Source organism: Amblyraja radiata, chromosome 19 (assembly GCF_010909765.2).
Source record: "Amblyraja radiata isolate CabotCenter1 chromosome 19, sAmbRad1.1.pri, whole genome shotgun sequence".
Taxonomy (NCBI): Eukaryota; Metazoa; Chordata; class Chondrichthyes; order Rajiformes; family Rajidae; genus Amblyraja; species Amblyraja radiata.
In genome coordinates this window covers 4,441,633-4,461,955 of record NC_045974.1, presented here as the reverse complement: position 1 = coordinate 4,461,955, position 20,323 = coordinate 4,441,633, and the positions used below count along the sequence as shown (strand labels likewise).

At 44.4% G+C, this 20,323-nt stretch overlaps 2 protein-coding genes across 5 annotated transcripts in view; one reads left to right on the top strand and one right to left on the bottom strand.

Moving 5' to 3' along the window:
* mkrn1 (makorin ring finger protein 1) overlaps positions 1 to 19,396 on the bottom strand; it is a 47,359-nt gene extending 27,963 nt beyond the window's left edge. The window contains exons 1-2 of one of the 3 annotated variants that reach the window (XM_033037499.1): positions 19,153 to 19,394; positions 2,287 to 2,415 (exon numbers count right to left, since the gene is read on the bottom strand). In XM_033037499.1, coding sequence (XP_032893390.1) covers positions 2,287 to 2,415; positions 19,153 to 19,319 — 296 coding nt within the window. In that variant the 5' untranslated portion in view covers positions 19,320 to 19,394. Of the gene's footprint in view, positions 1 to 2,286; positions 2,416 to 5,496; positions 5,692 to 19,152 lie in introns of those variants that run through there. The other 2 variants (XM_033037501.1, XM_033037500.1) reach the window with 2 other exon arrangements.
* The window catches only part of ttc38 (tetratricopeptide repeat domain 38), a 105,526-nt gene that overhangs the window by 34,264 nt on the left and 50,939 nt on the right, over positions 1 to 20,323 (top strand). The window contains exon 1 of one of the 2 annotated variants that reach the window (XM_033037503.1): positions 19,558 to 19,701. The exons of the other annotated variant lie outside the window; for it this stretch is intronic. The gene's annotated coding sequence lies outside the window, so the exon portion shown is untranslated. Of the gene's footprint in view, positions 1 to 19,557; positions 19,702 to 20,323 lie in introns of those variants that run through there. 2 annotated transcript variants of the gene reach the window in all.

The window sequence follows — 20,323 nt, the reverse complement described above, 5'->3', positions numbered from 1 at the left end:
AGTAAGGACCCACTACTAATCGCCTAACACCACAAAAGATCAACAGTGCATGCATTCTCCACTGGACCACTTGAACAATAAGAAAACGCATTTCAGGATGTTGTCCGTCAACTATAGCTCAGTATTTAATGACACTTTTCCCTCCAAACGCATTGTCAAACGCAAGGAATTGGTTCTCTGCTCATCCCTATGCAACTGGATACTCTATTTCCTCGGGTGCAGCAGCATCTATGTAAGAGTCTGAAGAAGGGTTTAGTCCCGAAACGTCGCCTCTTTTCCTTCGCTCCATAGATGCTGCTGCACCCACTGAGTTTCTCCAGCATTTTTGTCTACCTTCGATTTTCCAGCACCTGCAGTTCCTTCTTAAATACTCTATTTCCTCGTCAGCAGACCTCAGCCAGTATGACTGGGCAACAACAGTTCTTCCCCACTGATCATCAGCATAGAGGCTGTTTGCTCAGTTCTGTGTAGCCAAACACACCTCCAAAGAGCTAGGGATCTCAACCCAAAACGTCACCCACCCATGTTCTCCAGGGATGCTGCCTTAGCTGCCGAGTTACTCGAGCACTTAGTGTCTTTTTTTGTAAAACCAGCATCTGCAGTACCTTATTTCTACAGCTCCAACCCCATCTTTAAATTTGCCACAACGCCATTGTAGTTGGACAAATAAAGGGCAATGTCAAAATGCCGGCGGGAGATCGATAATCTGAGTGGTGCCACAACAATCTTGCTTTTAATGTTAGCAAGACCAGAGAACTGATTGTAGACAAAAGTGCTGGAGAAACTCAGCGGATGCGGCAGCATCTATGGAGCGAAGGAAATAGGCAACGTTTCGGGCCGAAACTTTACCTATTTCCTTCAGGGTTTTGGGCCGAAACGTTGCCTACTTCCTTCAGGGTTTTGGGCCGAAACTTTGCCTATTTCCTTCGCTCCATAGATGCAGCCGCACCCGCTGAGTTTCTCCAGCACTTTTGTCTACCTTCGATTTTGCAGCATCTGCAGTTCCTTCTTAAACACCAGGGAACTGATTGCTGACTTCAGGAAGGGAAAGGCAGCGATCCTTTGGTGTAACGGTGCTTTTAAGAAATTCACTGTCCCATTTAATATGACAATTAAACATTTGACTATTGAAAACATTAATGAAAACCTGCTGAACTCCAATTAAATAACAGTTAAACTCAAATTAAGTGCTCTTAATCTTACAAGTAAAAGTTAAAAGACAAATAATTTATGTTCTTGTCAATTGCGTTTTAAATCAAGTGTCAGCCAGGGTTCATTTGACAGTCTCAGCAGCAGAAAACCCATACAGCATTACAAACTTACAGCAGTGAATGAGGCTCTTCGGCCTAACTAGTTCTTGCCGACCAAGATGCCCTATCTAAACTAGAACTATTTGTCCACTTTTGGCCCATATCCCTCTATTGTTCTATGTGCATACCTGTCCAAATATTGCCTCCCGCAACCACTTCCTCTTGCAGCTCGCTCTATATACCCACCACCCTCTCTCTGCATCAACAGTTTGCTCCTCAGGTTCCTATTAAATCTTTCCCCTTACCTGAAATTGCATCTCAATGACAATGAAGTCAAAACTATAGTTTCTGCTCAGTTGATACCCTAGATTTTCTGGCATGCTCAACAAATATACATTCACTATTGACATATGGACAAAGGCCAAGGTGAATTGATCAAAACTTGCATTGCACCATGATCAACTATATGTTCTGCCAAAGTTTTAAACACAATGACTAAATCTGTAGCATAGGCTATCATTTACCTTGAGAGAAAAACTAATTGTTCAATAAATTTTTCTAGGTCATCAAAAATCAAAGGAGCTAGATATTCAACTTTACTCAAAGTGAAAGGTCAGAAAGATTTTACATTGCTATATATTAGGCCACTTTGCATAACTCCGCATGTAGGAGTTAAATATACGAAATAGAATTTGCTGCCGATTTTTCTTTACACAGATCCCTACTAGATACCTAAACATGAGGCTGTTCACATTCATTTAGTAGCCTGTTATAATTAAAAACGTTAACTATTCAATTTCTGGGCAATGTTACATCACCTAAAATTATGCAGAATTATGTAAATCTTAGTACGTACTCGAGGAAGTCACTGACGCTAAGCACAGGGAAAATATCTAAACAAAATGCGAAAATATATCTTTACATCACATTACAGAGCTGGACTATTGACCAAAATCTGTTCATGTTTCTGGGCAAAGCTTCATGCCATCCAGAAATGAGGAGAGGTTGCCAATCAATGCAACACGCCGCTCCTTACCTGCAACGTTCTCCGTAGCTACAGCATCCTTTCTGAAAATACTTGCAAATCTGTGAAGGCTTGCTGGTTGCATGGTCATGGAAATAACGGCAGGTGTTTCCTTCTTTACAAACTCCATGCATGAAATACCTACAAGTAGAGTTTCATAGTTTCAGCTTTGTTAAACTCTTGGAAACTGTAATAGAATCTTTCAAAAACGCTATTAAAAGTTTGTATTTTCTTTATCTCTCAGCTTACCATCAAGCTGGGCATGCGTACTGGAAAGAAGCAACATTGCATAAGCAAACAGGCCGAGCTCCAAGTCCAGCTTATGAACCGCACCAGAGAATGGGCCTTGCACTCAACGTTCACAAAACAAAGGATTTCTGCTAACCTGTCCTATTGTATAACACCAATGGACACAAAGTCCTGGAGTAACTCAGCAGGTCAAGCAGCATCTCTGGAGATCATGGATCAATATTTCCCAGAGATGCTGCCTGATCTGCAGAGTTACTCCAGCAAATTATGGTCTTTTAACCAGCATCGGCAGTTCTTTGTTTCTGTATATCACCACACCTTGACTATAAACGGTCCAAGACAAGACCCTGGAAAACATGGACATCTTTCCATTTTTTGCAAGCCACCTCTCAACAAAAGGCAGACAGTAATGGTGACCTGTACAAAAATCTGCAATGTGGGCCCAGGTGCTTTTTCGTTTCATTTCGTGACCCAAATCATGTATCTACCTGTATTTTTAACATAGTGTAAAAATATTATAGAAATCATACCTGAAACTCAAGAACAAAACCTGCACATATTTTTTAAATATGAGAAAACCCCCAATTCTCTACGTATTGATAGTCCAATCACTGCAAGTTTGACATTGCATCGGGCGTCAATTGACCAATCACGCGCTTTGTTTCATGGTAGCCAGGCAGCGAGCACTCTGGGATCATGGCTGCCTAATAACATCAAAACAATGGCACGGTTTCAAAGGAATAAAGGTAATGCTCACTGATAATTTTGTTTTACAATTGATTTATCTTTGTAAAGTGATGATGTGAATTGTTAAATAAAAATGATAAATAAAAATGTAGAGCTAGGGTTAGGATTAGTCAGTCGGTACCACATTACTCCACACCACTGCCAAGATAAAAACTCCTTTAAAATGTAAACCTTGAAATCAAATATCTTATAGCGAGCAAGATAGATCACTCGACAAAAAAGACGGTCATGGGCAGATTCATGGGTAATTTTCTACGCCATTTCCGTAACCATTCTCGTAAAAATAAAAGTTCTTTGGTAAAAATCTTCTCCTCATTTTCAGAATTATAATTTAATAACAAACTGTTCCCCCGCAACGTTGATTACACTGAGAGTCGGGTCGGGTTACTGAAATGGATGAAAAAAAGGCCCACATTCTGCTTCGTACTACACGTCAGACCATTGTATTTAGCAGGAGTGGTCTATCTTGCTCCGCTGTAGAATCTTTGCTTGAAATGGCTTGTGCAACTGCACTTCACACTGCAATCATGTCAGTAAAAGAGTCCAAATAAAACTGCTGATAGCAACATCCATCAGAAAAGATTACCAAATATTTAAAACACTTCAATCAATTAGTTGACGACCAAAATCGTAGGACAAATGGTATTTAATCAAAATCCTGGCTGATTACCGTATCCCTTTGAAAAGGCCTGCTCACTTCTCAGAATGCAACAGCATTCTTTACTGCCAACTCAAGTAGAGAGGCAATATTCAAGTCTACAAGCCTGAAGAAAAACTACATTCTAGATTCCATTAGCTTCACCAGTAGATAGAGTGGTAAGGAAATCTTATCGCTTGCTTGGGTGTTGAGCACAAGAGCCAGGAAGTCATGTTGCAGCTGTATAGGACTTTGGTATCTGGAGAATGTCTTTTTTTTTTTTTTTTTAATAAAGAGGTACAGTGCATTCAGAAAGTGTTCAGACACCTTCACCTTTTCCACATTTTGTTACTTTACAGCCGTATTCTAAAATGGATTAAATTTTTTTTTTTTTTTATAATCATCAATCTACACACAATACCCCATAATAAAAAAGCAAACACAGATGTTTAGAAATGTTTGCAAAGTAATAAAAAATAAATAACTGAAATATCACATTTACATAAGTATTCAGACCCTTTACAGTACTTCGTTGAGGCACCTTGGCAGGGATTACAGCCTCAAATCTTCTTGGGTATGATGCTACATGCTTGGCACACCTGTATTTGGGTAATTTCTCCCATTCTTCTCTGCAGATCCTCTCAAACTCTGTCAGGTTGGATGGGAAGCAGGAATGCACAGCTATTTTCAGGTCCCTCCAGAGATGTTCGATCGGGTTCAAGACCGGGCTGTGGCTGGGCCACTCAAGGACATTCACTGACTTGTCACGATGCCACTCCTGCGTTGTCTTGGCTGTGTGCTTAGGGTCATCGTCCTGTTGGAAGGTGAACCTCCACCCCAGACTGAGGTACAGAACACTCTGGAGCAGGTTTTCATCAAGGATCTCTCTGTACTTTGCTCCGTTCATCTTTCCCTCGATCCTGACTAGTCTCCCAGTTATTTTGCCCTTGACTCAAACTCGCAGCATGGTCGACACGAGGTCGCTGGAACTCTCTTTCATGTTCGAGGGAAGTTCCCGAATACTCGCGGCCTCAGATAGTTCGCGGAAATTTTTTCACCATGTTGGAAAATTTTCCGCAAATAAAGTTGGTCGGCATGGCTCTTTTTAACAGGCAGTCGAGGGCAGCCGTAGGCAATCTCCATCGCTGACCGGGCATTTTGATTGACTCATTGGAGTTTCAGGACCTAGGAAGACCGACCGGTAGGTAAAATGCCCGCTAAACTTTATTATACTTCTTAAAAGTGTCTCCACTCCTTTTCCCCCCCTTCTCCCCTCCCCTCGATGCAGCTCGCGGTTTCAACGAGGATGGGTCGATGCAGCTCATGGTTTCAACGCGGACGGTCGATCCAGCTCGAGGCTTTCCAGGTGAGTGCCCTCGAGCTGGAAGGTCAAAGACACTCTTTTTAACTCGCCGATTTGGTCGCTCACTCTATATTGTTCTATCCTCACTCTCGGACAACAAACCACATTAGACACTTTAAGAATGTAACAATTCCTCGTTATTACGCATGCGGAAGTAGGAGAGCAACCACGAGTATGGATCTACGCCCCTCGCGGTCCCACTCAAAGGTCAATACAAAAACCATACCTATATACCCGCAGGGAGGTTACATTCCATGCCTTTCATCATCAGCACATTTAAAGTACTGGTTCTTCTCGTGCCTGGAACAGACTTGTTTTTCTCTGCAGTTTTAGTTGGTAATTGCGCATCTTATCTTGTTTCCACATATTTCTTGCATGAGCTGCTCTCTGCACGTACATCCTTAACCCTTTCAGTTCTAAAACTCTTTCATGAGCGGTGCCTGGTTTCCTCCAGACGTGACGCTTGGCATTCTGGCCAAAGAATTCAATCGTGGTTTCATCAGACCAGAGAATCCTGTTTCTCATGGTCTGGGAGTCCTTTAGGTGCCTTTTGGCAAACTCCAAGTGGGTTGTCATATGCCTTTTACAGAGTGGCTTCTGTCTGGTCAGGTATGCGCATAGAACAATAAAGGGATATAGTTGTCCTGGAAGGTTCTCCCATCTCCACAAAGGAACTCTGGAGCTCTGTCAGAGTGACCATCGGGTTCTTGGTCACCTCCCTGACCAAAGCCCTTCTCCCCTGATTGTTCAGATTGGGCGGGTGGACAGCTCTATGAAGAGTCCTGGTGGTTCCAAAGTTCTTCCAATTAAGGAGGCCACTGTGCTCTTCGGGACCTGCAATGCTGCAGAAATTGATTTATTCCCTTCCCCAGATCTGTGTCTCGACACAATCCTGTCTCGAAGGTCTACGGACAATTCCTTCGTCTTCATGGATGGTTTTTGCTCTGACATGCACTGTCAACTGTGGGACCTTATATAGACAAGTGTGTGCCTTTCCAAATCATGTCCAATCAATTTAATTTACCACTGGTGGACTCCAATCAAGTTGTAGAAACATCTCAAGGATAATCAATGGAAACTGGATGCACCTAAGCTCAATTTTGAGTGTCATAGCAAAGGGTCTGAATATTTATGTAAATGTGATATTTCAGTTATTTATTTAATTACTTTGCAAAAAATTAAAAACACCTCTTTTTGCTTCTTCATTATGAGGTATTGTGTGTAGATTGATGATAGGAAAATGAGTTTAATCCATGTTTAAATTAGGCTGTAACGTAACAAAATGTGGAAAAAGTGAAGGGGTCTGAATACTTTCTGAATGCACTGTATATGGTGTATTGTTAAAAGGGCTCTCACTTAACTTTTTTTCCCTGTTGGCAGCAGGGCAACCTAGGCAGCTTTTCAGGTTGCCAAATGACAGTTTAGGGGGTCATTTAGGACAGCTTGCATGACGCGTGCGATAATGTGCTCGGACGAAGTTACCAGTCGGTATTATGCTCAATGAAGCACTTCACATATTATTTCTGCTTCAAATAAAGTCACAAACTAAACATATTCACCAATCATGACATGATATATACCACAATGACATGCAGCAAAATTATAAGACAGTATCTCAATTCTTTTTACACATTGCAATTAATGCAATTTCTATTAGTTCTTTCCACTTCCAAACAAAAATGTGGTTGGATTATTCAAGCATGTTTTCTGTGAAGGACCGAAAATTATCATGACATGGCCATAGCATGGGTCGTTATTGCTATTAGCACAGAAACACTCTCGCTTCCCACATAATTTATCCATAACAAAATATACAGGTTGCAAGGAAATTTCTAAAGGCATTTTATAATAATAGCTGTTAAAACCGACTATACCCATCTGACAGGTTAAACATTACATTAACTGACAAGAGATGGCCAAAGGACATAACTGCAGCAAATGTTCTTTTGGTAATATGTTTAAAGGTGTCAAAACACCACATTACCGGACATTCAGATTAGATGTATGTGTTGAGAACAGCAATGAAGATACCCAGTTTGTACACACCAGATTTTTTTTTAAATTATTGCTAAATGCTGTTTCCATCATTCCCACTTCAGAATTAACGTTAAAATTTCAACTGAAATATCTCCTGACCAAATTTGTGATGTATATGACCGACTGTAGAAGTAAAACCTGGATAAATCCAACGTATAGTTGTGAATATTGCTCATTAAATAACTGCAGTACTGATACTCCATATTAAGAGCATTGATTTGCCGTTAAAATGAATTCTGTAATAACGTGTCAACGGTAGCAGTGACAATCGAACACTGCGGTTTTAATTTTTCACGTGTTCACAATTTAATTAATCCATCTTTATGGACTAAAACAAATAATAACATTGGGAATTAAATCACATTTGATTGCATTCCGTTATCAAACATAGTCAATGTTCGCTCTGAAGACATTTCCAGCACAATAGGGTCTTGGGGGGTGAATCAGTACGGGATGGTTAGACGGGGGAATCAGTACAGGATGAATGGGTGAAGACAAAATTGCTGGAGAAACTCAGCGGGTGAGCCAGCATTATGGAGCGAAGGAAATAGGCAAAGTTTCGGTTCGAGACCCTTCTTCAGTACAGGATGGATGGGGCGGGGATCAGCGCAGGATGAATGGGGGGTGGGGGGGGGGGGGGGTCAGTACAGTGTGGATTGGAGGATCTGTGCAGGATGAATGGTGGATCACTACAGGATGAATGAGGGGATCAGTACAGGATGAATGAGGGGATCAGTACAGGATGAATGAGGGGATCAGTACAGGATGAATAGGGGGGAATCAGTACAGGATGAATAGGGGGGAATCAGTACAGGATGAATGGGTGGGATCAGTACAGGATGAATGGGTGGGATCAGTACAGGATGAATGGGTGGGATCAGTACAGGATGAATGGGTGGGATCAGTACAGGATGAATGGGGGGGGATCAGTACAGGATGAATGGGGGGGGGGATCAGTACAGGATGAATGGGTGGGATCAGTACAGGATGAATGGGTGGGATCAGTACAGGATGAATGGGTGGGATCAGCACAGGATGAATGGGGGGGGATCAGTACAGGATGAATGGGGGGGGATCAGTACAGGATGAATGAGGGGATCAGTACAGGATGAATGAGGGGATCAGTACAGGATGAATGAGGGGATCAGTACAGGATGAATGAGGGGATCAGTACAGGATGAATGAGGGGATCAGTACAGGATGAATGAGGGGATCAGTACAGGATGAATGGGTGGGGGGGGTAGATCAGTACAGGATGAATGGGAGGGATCAGTACAGGATGAATGAGGGGATCAGTACAGGATGAATGGGGGGGGGGGGGGATCAGTGCAGGATGAATGAGGGGATCAGTACAGGATGAATGGGTGGGATCAGTGCAGGATGAATGGGGGGGGATCAGTGCAGGATGAATGAGGGGTTCAGTACAGGATGAATGAGGGGATCAGTAAAAGATGAATGGAGAGATCACTACAGGATGGATGGGGAGGGGGGGGTCGCTGCAGGGTAAATGGAGGGTAGGTCAGTACTGGATGAATGGGAGGGATCAGTACAGGATGGATGGGGGAGCAGTGTAGGATGAATGGGGGGGAGCAGTGCAGGATGGATGGGAAAGGGGGTCAGTACAGGATGAATGGGTGGATCAGTACAGGATGGATGGGAAAGGGGGTCAGTACAGGATGAATTGGGGACAAGTGTAGGATGGATGGGGGGGTGTGGCAGGAGAATCAATGCGAGGTGGCTAAGGAGATCAGTGCAGGATGAATAGATGGGGGGGGTTGATGGGTAGGGGAGCACAGGGGGTTTCAGTGAGGACTGAATAGAGGCGGGAATGGGGATCAGTGCGGGATGGAGAGGAGGGGTCTCAGGATAAGGGGGTGGAGGGGGACGTACAAGAGAGAGAGAGAGGGGGGGGGGGAGGTGGGGAGGAAGGTCAGCGCTCATTGGACAGGGACGGCATCATTGCCCACTGCCTAGGATTCCAACGAATCCAACCAATGTGTTCGTTGGATGTTGGAACAAAGAACATCCAACGAATACATTGGGGAAGAATTAAAGCTAGGAAGCGGCCGTTCCAGGTGGCCCAGCTGCTGAGAGGACTCTCCCGACGCCGGGGCAAGACCACCCGGTGAGAACAGCCAGGAACATCGGGCCTCCGTAGAGGCAACTGCGGTGGCCTCAATAGGCCTGACTTTGGGTGAACTTGGGGTTGGGGACTGGACATTGTGCCTTCCCCCACAGTGGTATCCATTGTGGGGGGATGATTTTTTGTCTGTACGTAATCCTGTTAGTCTTTGTCCAAGATGACTGCCGTGAAGAGAGAGTGGACGCTGGCGCGCTTTAGCTGCCGCTGCTCTCTCTTCACATTGTGTTTTTGATTTTTTGTTTTTGGACTGAATTCTGTTTTTAATTTGTGTTTCTGTGATGTCTTATTATCTATTTTATTCTGATTATATGTTTTTTATTCCTGTTAATCTCTGTAAGGTGTCCTTGAGATGTCTGAAAGGCGGCCAAAAATAAAATTTATTATTATTATTATTATTAAAGTAAATGAACTCAGAATTGGAGTCATACAGCAGGGAATTAAGCCCTTCTGACCACTGGTCCATGCCAACCAAGATGCCCTATCCAAGCTAGTCCATATCTCCCTAAACTATGTCTATCCATGACGGACACAAAATGCTGGAGTAACTCAGCATCGCTGGAGAGAAGGAATGGGTGACGTTTCGGGTTGAGACCCTTCTTCAGACTAGTCTGGGGAGAGGGAAACGAGAGATATAGACGGTGATGTGGAGAGATAAAGAACAATGAAAGAAAGATATGCAAAAAGGTAACGATGATAAAGGGAACAGGCTATTGTTAGCTGTGTGCTAGGAGGGATGGAGAGAGAGAGAGAGAATGCAGGGGTTACTTGAAGTAAGAGAAATCAATATTCATACCACTGGGTTGTAAGCTGCCCAAGCGAAATATGAAATTCTGTCCCTCCAATTTCACTCTGACAATGGAGGCCTAGGACAGTAGGGTCAGTGTGGGAATGGGAAGGGGAATTAAAATGTTTAGCAACCAGGAGATCAGGTAGGTCCAGGTGGACTGAGCGAAGGTGTTCAGCAAAACAATCACCCAGTCTGAGTTTGATCGAACCGATGTATAAGAGTCCATATCTTGAACAACAGATAGTGGATGAGGTTGGAGAAGGGGCAAGTGAACCTCTGCCTAACCTGAAAGGACTGTCAGGGTCCCTGGACAGAGTCGAGGGAGGAAGTATAGGGACAGGTGTTGCTTCTCCTGCGGTTGCAGGGGAAGGTACCTGGAAAGGGGGTGGTTTGGCTGGGAAAGGATGAGTTAACCAGGGAGTTGTGGGTGGAACGATCTCTGAAGGCGGAAAGGGGTGGATAAGGGAAGATGTGACCCGTTGGAAGTGGCAAAAATGTTGGAGGATTGTGCGTTATACACGACGGCTGATGGGGTGAAATGCAAGGATGTATATTCCACAAATGTCTTAAATACCATTATTGCACCTTCCTCAACTACGTCATCTGGTAACTCCTTCCATATACCCACCATCCTATGTGTGTAAAGGTTGTCCCTCAAGTCCCCATTAAATCTTTCTCCTCTCACCTTAAATCCATGCCCGCTGGTTTCCCCAAGCTGGGAGGACTCAAGGCCTTTCTATTCCCCTCAGGATCTCTCAGCCTCAGTGCTCCAAGTCCTAGCCTGCCCAACCTCCCCCCATAGCTCAGGTACTTGAATCCTAACAACATCTTCATAAATCTTCTTTACACTCTTTCAGCTTCATGGCATCTTTCCTATAGAAGGGACCAAACTGAACACAATACTCCATATGCACCCTCACAAATGTCTTGTACAACAGCAGCAATGTCCCAACATCTATGGAGATACAAGAATCTGAAAACCTGAATATGGCATATTAAATAATTCCCCTTTGCACCTTATTACACTGAATCTATACATAACTAAAACTCTGATCTTGTTATCTTCCGGTTTGTGCGGCCTTTCTATTTGCGCAAAAACGGTTCGCGATAGCGCTACAATTTTCGCCACTTCACTCACCGTTCTCCTATGCTGTGATTGCACTAAGTTTCGTTCCAGTCAGTTGAAGGTCGTAAAAGTTAACGAGGTTTAAAAAATCTTAAAAACCACCCGTGCGCAGATTGATCTCTTCTCATGCCGTTCAGCGCCGCACGGATTAGTCTCTTCCCCGGGACGGTCCGCCCCTTCCTGCGCTATCACATCTATACTGGAGTGGAGGATGGCCGGCGGAGGTTTCCAACCGGACACAATTTTCGGAGGGACCCGGAGCAGCCCAGCCCCGAGCGACCCAGCCCAGAGTCGGAGACCCAGCCTGAAAAGGTTAAATGCTTTTAAATATACAAGATACAAAGTGAATACTTGACTAGGTTGTAGCTTATATTTTGTCTCAAGCAGGCCTTCTCCAGTGGATTGATAAGAGAGAGAGAGAGGGAGAGAGAGAGAGAGAGAGAGAGAGAGAGAGAGAGAGAGAGAGAGAGAGAGAGAGAGAGAGAGAGAGAGAGAGAGAGAGAGAGAGACAAGCCCGGGCTTGCCTCAAGTTGATGTGTATTGAGACAATGACCGGTGCCATTGAAATGTGTCTAGCAATTGATAAGCGACAGGCTCAGACTCGTCGTGTAGTGATGTGAATTGACTGAGTCTTGTGACCTCTTTGGAATATGATTAAGTGACACACTGTATAAAACACCATGCAAATCTTTGTTCGTTGAAGTGGTAGCACGGGGAAGTCAAGTGTCTGTAGCTTACTTGACTGGTGCATCCTCGTCACTTCCGCCAGCAGATGATCAGGAAAGCTTGAGTTGGTCTACCTAATGTTTTTGTGAGTTGTCTGTATATTAAGAAGTGAACCTTATCAAGCCCAGCCCAGCCTCGGAGACCCAGCCCAGAGTCGGAGATGTTGCCAAACGGAAAGCGGAGATTCTGATCCCGGCGGAGGAGAACGACCAGCGCCCGCTGCGAGTCCCCCTCGCACCGCCAATTCTAGCCACTACCCCTCTGGTCCACCTCGCTGGCTCCTCCCCCCCCTCCCCCATGATACCCCTTCTCTTGCCCATGGCTCTTCCCCCGTCTTTTCTCAGAGCTCACTCCCCCCCACCCCTCTCCCCCACAACTCCCCCAAGCCCACACCCCTCCCCGCCCGCCCCACACAACTACCCCCGCCCACACCCCCCACCCCCGCCCACCCAACCCCCCCACTCCAAATACAAAATAATCAAATCGCCTTTGAGATACAGGGGAAAGGCATTTAATTATCTAACAGATATTGCACTTTTTTTCTTCTTCCCGCGGGGCAGTGGATGAAACCACTGACAGTTCACATGGCAGCATATTTTGTGATGTGATATATCATTGAGGTTTCAGATGAACTTGCAGAATTGGCATAAATTCATGGATAAACAGACTCAAATTTTAAATTATCTCTGGGTTTGTAATGAAATAAACAGATTTGAGATTTTGACAAATAAAGCACCTTGAATGACAGCGGAACATAATGGAATGATCACTCATCTCAAGTAATTTCAAAAATACTTAGGCATTGATGCTGGGTGCAGCAATGTAATTTATCTCCAAGAGGCAGCTCCGGACTGAATTCCCGAGTTTTGATGAAGGGTTTTTGACCTGAAGTGTCAACTGTAGACGTTTATAGAGATGGGCCTGACAGGCTCCTCACATCACCTATGCATTGATATATAACCCAGAGGTCCAATACTTCCCAAATCTTCCTTCTCTACTCTGAGTGATTACGGGCCACAGATTCCCAGCAGTTGGGGGGGGGGGACCATTAATTTTGTTCATCCCCAAGGAGACTGAGCACATCCGCTAATCTCCTCTAATAACATCTGCCTTGCAATCTCTTCCATTGAAGGCTTTGAACACTGCCTGTTGGGAATGTCTAGTTTCAGGTCCATGAAAGACAAGACCCATCCAATATAGCTGACAGGTTATTGCAGCTTTAATGCTGGGGATGCAGGCCTCGGAGAAAATAAGCGGCTTTCGAGTGCCTCAGGGTGCTCCTGGATGTAGCCAGTTCTCAGCGGCAGAGTTGAACATTGCCCAATAGAACAATGAGATTTATGTCAGTTCAGGGGTCTTAATCTTCAAATATGCTTTTCTTCAGATCAACTGAAAAAGCCTTATCTTCTTCTAATCTTTCTAACGTCATCTTACATATATACCCCTGGTTCTTAATCTCTCTACTAGGGATTTTTTCCATTTATCCATCCCTCCATGTTTAATACACCCCAATTAGATCTCCTCGCAGTCTTTTCTATTCCAATGAAAACAATCCCAGATCATACAAACTTCTCCTTCCAAGTTAACTCTTGCCTGGATAAATTGATAGAAATGATGGTTCAAATCATATATTGGTTGGCACTGAAGATATTTTTACTTGTAGATCAGTGGTGACGACTCATATGAAACACAAGCTTGCAGAGCGCATATTTTACATTTACAAACTTTCAGTTTATCACAACTTTGCTTTTTTTTTTATAGTTACAGAAGAGCTATAGATTAAAAAATTGCAAAGGCCACAATGAGATAGGTTGGAAGATCAGGACTACACCCTAACCTATGGGTGGACAAGTCAGTAGTCTGATAACAGCCGGGAAGAAGCTGTTCCCGAATCTGGTGTGGATACTTTCAAGCTTTTGTATCTCTGCCCGATGTGAGGGGAAAAGTGGGAATAGCCGGAGCGAAAATAGCCCTTAATTACATTGGCATCGTGGAGTTGTTTGGGAGGTGTGGGGGGAGATTTATTTGGATGGTTGACAGGGCTTTACTTCTGGTTTAGCGCCATTAATAATCTGACCTTTGAAATCAGGTCTAGAATCTCATTGGTCAGCTTGTAAACAGTCATAGCATTCTGTAAAGGACATTACCTTTAACCTGGGTAATACAGAAACCTGGAAATGTAGGATTTCTGTATTTTTGTTACCGTGACTTTCTTGCGATTCCAATTTTGCACTTTACTTTGGGACTTTGAGCTATTGAACCTCTGGTCAAAAGAAAGATATACAACAGGTGTGTGAGCTGGATTCAAGTGAGTATGGGGGCTGTAGGAGTACACTTGAGAGAGAAATCAGGAAGTCAAAATGGGGACGAGATTGCTTTAACAGGCAAGGTAAAAGAAAATCCAAAGAAATTCTACGTACATTAAAAGCAAAAGAATAACTAGGGAGTGAATAGGTTGTCTATGTGTGGAGGGTGTACACATATGCCTCTCCTTAAGTAAGGCTGTAAGAAAAGGCCTAGGAACTACTGACCAGTGAACCTAATACCAGTGGTGGGCAGTTTATAAGAAGGGATCCTGCAAGAGAGGATCTACATGCATTTGAGAAAGAACTGACCAGGGATAGTCAGTGCGCCTCTGTGTCTGAGTAACGTGCCTCATGAATCTGACTCAGTTGCCTTTGAAGAGCTGACCAAGATGGTTCAGGAGGCAGGGTGGCCTTTTCAAACAAGTAAGGACTACAGGAACTTTATTTGTAGGCTTCAAAAATCATAAAAGGATTATTTAATCTCACGTGAGTAAGATACACTTTTTTTTTAAACAGCGCACGAGTTATGAGAAACCCAAAGGGAGATAAAATTGCATAATATTTTCCTTTAGTTACAGCACTTAATCTGAGAAAGAAGACATGTCTCCCAGAATAAGTGTTCAGTGTACACAGTAAATCAGTTGTCATGTTATTCCCAGGTCAGCCGAACATCTGGAGAATAATTGCAACCAAGCTGAAGCTTTGAAGTTCTCAAGCACTTCTTGCAGCAGCCTAAATAAAAGATGCTTGTAAATTTCTCAAGTCAGCTAAAGATCCACAGATCTCTTGTAAATTTCACATCCCAGGTAGCAAAATTACAGCTGGTAGAGGCAAGGGAAAGATCTTCATTGTTTACTGAAAGCATTAAACAAAAGAAAAGCATCTTGTAGGAAAGTTGCCTTCAGTTTAGTCACGTGTGCCTCAAAGCTGCAAGACATGGGTTCAGTCCTGAGCACGGGTGCTGCCACTGTGGATCTGATTTCATCTATGGGTGACTGATAGTCAGCACAGACGTGGTGGGCCAAATGGCCTGTTCCCAAGCTGTATCCTTCTACGACGCTTTGAAACTGGGAAAAGATTTTCAGTTTTTATCTTGAGAAGACTAGAATACATGGATCTCCCAAGCTAATAGCACGTCAGATGTTTTGTAAATTGTATTGTATTGTATTCAAATTTATTGTCATTGTCTCAATTAGAGACAACGAAATGAATTTCCCTTTACAGTCAGTATCATAAAAATAAATAAATAATAAATAATAAAACATATTAAAAATAAAATAGAATTTTAAAAAAAGCACAAACACAGAAAGTCCACGACACAACATAACACAATGGCACCAAGGTGAGGAAGGCACCATAGTCCAGCCAGCCCCCCCCTCCGATCTTCCCAGATGTTCACCCGTGGTCGGGGCCTTCCGAGCACCCGCAGTCGCCACCCCGGGCGGCCCGATGCTCAGGCCCTCTCGCCGGGCTGATGGAACGCCGACGCCGTACCCTGACGGTGAAAATCCTTCTCAGCGGCCCGGACCTCCCAATCAGCCGCCTCCCACCGGAGTCCGCAGCTCCCGAGTCCGCAGGCCGAGCCGGGCAGAGTCGCAGGACCCCACTATGTTTGTCAGGACCGCCCGCGTTGGGAGCTCCACGAACCACAGCTCCAGGATGTCGGTGCCGCAGGCCCAGCACTCCGGGCTCCTGACGGCGATCCCCGGTAAGGCAGCGCCAGCCCCGTGAGGTATCAGCGCTGTCCCGCCGCTGCTGGAGCTCTGGTCGGTCCAGACAGGAAAGGCCGCGCCAATCCAGTAGGTAGGCCGCTGGGGGGGGGGGTGAGGACGCGACTCGAATAATAGTCGTGTCCTCTCCAGGAAGTGACTGAAGGACGGTATCCCCCTTACTGTACCCTCTTCCCCCACATTAAAACATTAAAAAAAACACCAGCGCCACCGGAAGTAAGGAAACAGGAGTAGGCAGGACAAATATGGTTGATCAAGCTAATCCGATAAATTACAATGCAACAATGAAAGCGAAAGGAACTCCATGGAGTTTTAGACAATTGACAATATATCTAGTGTATACAAGTAACCAAGGCAATAACATATGCAATTATATGGGCAATATAGGTTAGTCATATGAGAGGGATTTGAAAATCTCTGGAACCTGTTCTTGTCAAGACAATTTATAGGTGCCAACAAACTGAATTGCACGCAACAGATACCTCAAAAGGTAAGTTTGCAAAAGTACATAAAACAAAAAATATTTTGAAAGTATTTTGAAAATGACTACCAAATAAAGAGAGTTGGTCATAGCTTCAAAATTATTAACTGAAAGAACTAATAAAAAAGACAAAATACAGCAGCAACTTAGCAGGTTGGGCAGCATCTTTGGAGAACATAGAAAAGTGACGTTTCAGGTCAGGATCCTTCCTCAGATTGTTTGTATTGGGGGAGAATTGGGGGTGGGTTAAAGCCTAGTAAGTGATAGGTGGATACAGGTGGGGGGGTGGGAGGGGGAAAGAGTTTGCGAAAAGGAGATTAGGATTGAAGAGTAACAAAATGTGAAGCCGATGGGTAAAGGAGAAAGGGAGAAAAGTGTATATGGCAGAACCATGTGCTAAGATGACAAAGAGAAAATCCTCAAAATTATTCAGAATTATATTTCCAGTATAAATGAAATGAAGCTTGGTTGGGTAGCCATCCATTCCCATGTCTATTCAAAAATGAGCACATGAAAATTATTGCAGAAGCCACATTGCTAAGTAAGGTTCAATTTAAATTATTATTACCCCAACAATGCAAGCATATGCATTTAAGATTAATTTAGATCATCCCTAGTGCATTATTTTTAAGAGTGTATTATTAGGTCAGAGTTAAATGAGTCACTGCCTATCCTTACAGCAACAAAACAGTCATTCAGGTGTAGGAGAACTTTCCATTTTGATGTTTAGTTTCAAAATGATGCAAGGTGTCATCAACATAACTGTCAGGTAACACTGATTCTCAAGTGTCAATTCAATTTAGATTTCACCAGAATGCTATACTTGCGATCTCATTAATATTTTCCCAAATATTTGCCAAAAAAGTTGAAAACTAGGTTAGGTGAAAGTGTTCCTCAAGACAACTATTTTTAGCTGCTTCATCAATGAACATTCACCCAGCAACAGTAAGAGGCGATGTATGAATAATATTCATTTCCTGAAGCAACTCAAAATTAAACAGCCCACACCCACAACAAGCTGGACATAGAACAAATTCCAGGCAGAGGCTCAACAGCAGCATTGGAACACACAATACAATGACCATTTCAATAAGAGAGAATCTAATCAGCTACCCTTGACAAGCCACGAGAATACAATAATCGTAAACAAAAACAAGACACCAAGATGTTTTGGAAACATATCAACATTCCAAAAAGGCCTGCAGGGTGTCATAAAGACTGCCCATCACCTCCTCAAAAAATGCTGAAAATCAAAATACTTCAGACTTTGGAAATTTGAAATTAAAACAGAAAATGCTGAAATTGCTCAGCAGTTCAGGCAGCACCTGTGTAAACAGGAATAAAGAGGATCAAAAGACCTCGATCTGTCGATGTTGCCTAACATGTTGAACACTTACAGCATTATATTTTTATAGTAAAATGGACAATAAATGTTGGCAAAAAATGTGTAGGAAGGAACTGCAGATGCTGGTTTAAACCAAAGAAAGACACAAAAAGCTGGAGTAACTCAGTGGGTCAGACAGCATCTCCGGAGAAAAGGAGTAGGTGACATTTCGGGTCGAAACCCTTCTTCAGACTGAGATTTGGGGAAAGGAAAGCGAGAGATTTAGCATTTCAGAAAAATCACGCCACTTTCCGCTTTTGAATCCATATGGTGCAGTTTTGTCCACTGAATTCAATGTCCGATTACAATTCTACCAATAAAAAGGCGATATTTCAAATACATTTTCAAACTCAAGACACTGAAAGTTTAATTCACGAAAGTCTAATCCTTCTTCAAGTTCTCAATAACTCACTGGATCTAAATTGGACAATGTATACAATACATTTTTGGGGACGGATACGACTCAAAAGCATAGTTCACCTACCAATTTTCTGAGTGCAATTTGCAAATGAACAAAACAAACCCATGAGATTCTAACTACATATTCAATGAACTAAAATAAGGATAGTTGTTTAAACGCATCAGTATATTGTACATTTAATATATCAGACCAACTCCTGCTCACTGCGGTTTTTGGTCGACATGACGTCACTTCAAAACAGAAGATATTTCTTCCTTTCTCTCAAAAGTTTTTTTAAAACTTTCGAAAGCACTTCAGGTTCAACAGAAACACTCATTAAACGATAAAATCTTTGAATATTAATAAGATTATGTGCCGTGTCCATCGATTTTTTAAATACCCAAATGAAAGAGAATGTAACCGACGCACAATGTACTTCGAAAACACCAGATAAAACTGATGATGTGTGTGTGTGTGAGTGAGTGTGTGAGTGAGAGAGAGTGTGTGTGTCTGTGTGTGAGTGAGTGTGTGAGAGAGTGAGTGAGTGTGTGAGAGAGAGTGAGTGTGTGTGAGTGAGTATGAGAGAGTGTGAGTGTGTGTGCCGCAAGCTTCATCTAACCTCGCCAAACAGTTGGGGATGACAAAAGCTGGCCTCGACCCCGCAGCTTTAAACAGATCGTCGTTCATCATTGTGTTACTTGCAAATTAATCTGCATGGCAGCCACCAATGTGATTTGTGTATTGAATTATTATTGTTGTTACCTGCATGTCACCTGCTTAGTCCAACCAATTCCTGCGCTAGCTCCGGCGGCTGCCACAGTGGTGGTGGTGGTGGTGGCGGTGGCGGCTCCCGTTGTTGTTGTTGTTGTTGCTGCTGCTTCTACCGCCGCCGCCGCCGCCGTCCCCATGGCTGCCGCTGCCTCCGCCATTATCCACCGCCGTCACCTCGCGGCTGCAGCCGGCCCTCCGCGCCGCCACTTCCGGGAGGAAGGCCTCGGGATCGACGCGCACACGCACACGCACGCGGATCACGTGCTCGGCTCAGGCCCGCGCACGCCGCGACGTCTCCCCCCCCCCCCCCCAGCGCCGGTTGGCCGCAATCGTGGAGAGGAGGGGGGCGCGCACGCGGATCACGTGCTCGGCTCAGGCCCACGCACGCACGCGACGTCTACCCCCCCCGCAGCGCCGGTTGGCCGCAATCGTGGAGAGGAGGAGGCAGGAGGGGGCGGGAAATAAACACAAGCGCCAGCCAGGACCGTGACAATCAGTCAAACTTCCTCCCCGTGCTCGGTATCCCCACTTGTGGTAAAGGTAGGATAGAGGGGGAGCGAGAAAGAGAGGATGGATGGGTCGTGACGCCGGAGACCTCGGCTCGGCGACGCCGCTCTGGGCCCAGGGCGGTTCGGTTCGGAAGGCGTGTTCGGCAATTTCCGGAAGCGGGCCGTCAACCTTCGGCAGTTTCCGGAGAGGAGGAGGAGCTGCTGCCGCCGCCAGCGAGTGGGAGCGGCATGGTGTTGGCGAGGGAGGAGGCGCAGTGCAAACGCTTCATCCTCTCGCACGCAATTTAAAGGGCAGGGGCAGGTTGTCAACGTAAACAGCCTGTCATCTGAGGCACATGTCATCACAACCCGCATGACATCCTCTGTGTCATGGCGTTTGTGCTGTGTGGCAAGAGAGACAAGAGTGTTTCATTGTCAAATGTCGCACAAAGAACAATGGACAATAGGTGCAGGAGTAGGCCACTCGGCCCTTCGAGCCCATTCAATGTGATCATGGCTGATCATCCCCAATCAGTACCCCGTTCCTGCCTTCTCCCCATATCCCCTGACTCCGCTACCTTTAAGAGCATTATCTAGCTCTCTCTTGAAAGCATCCAGAGAACCTGCCTCCACCGCCCTCTGAGGCAGAGAATTCCACACTCACCACTCTCTGT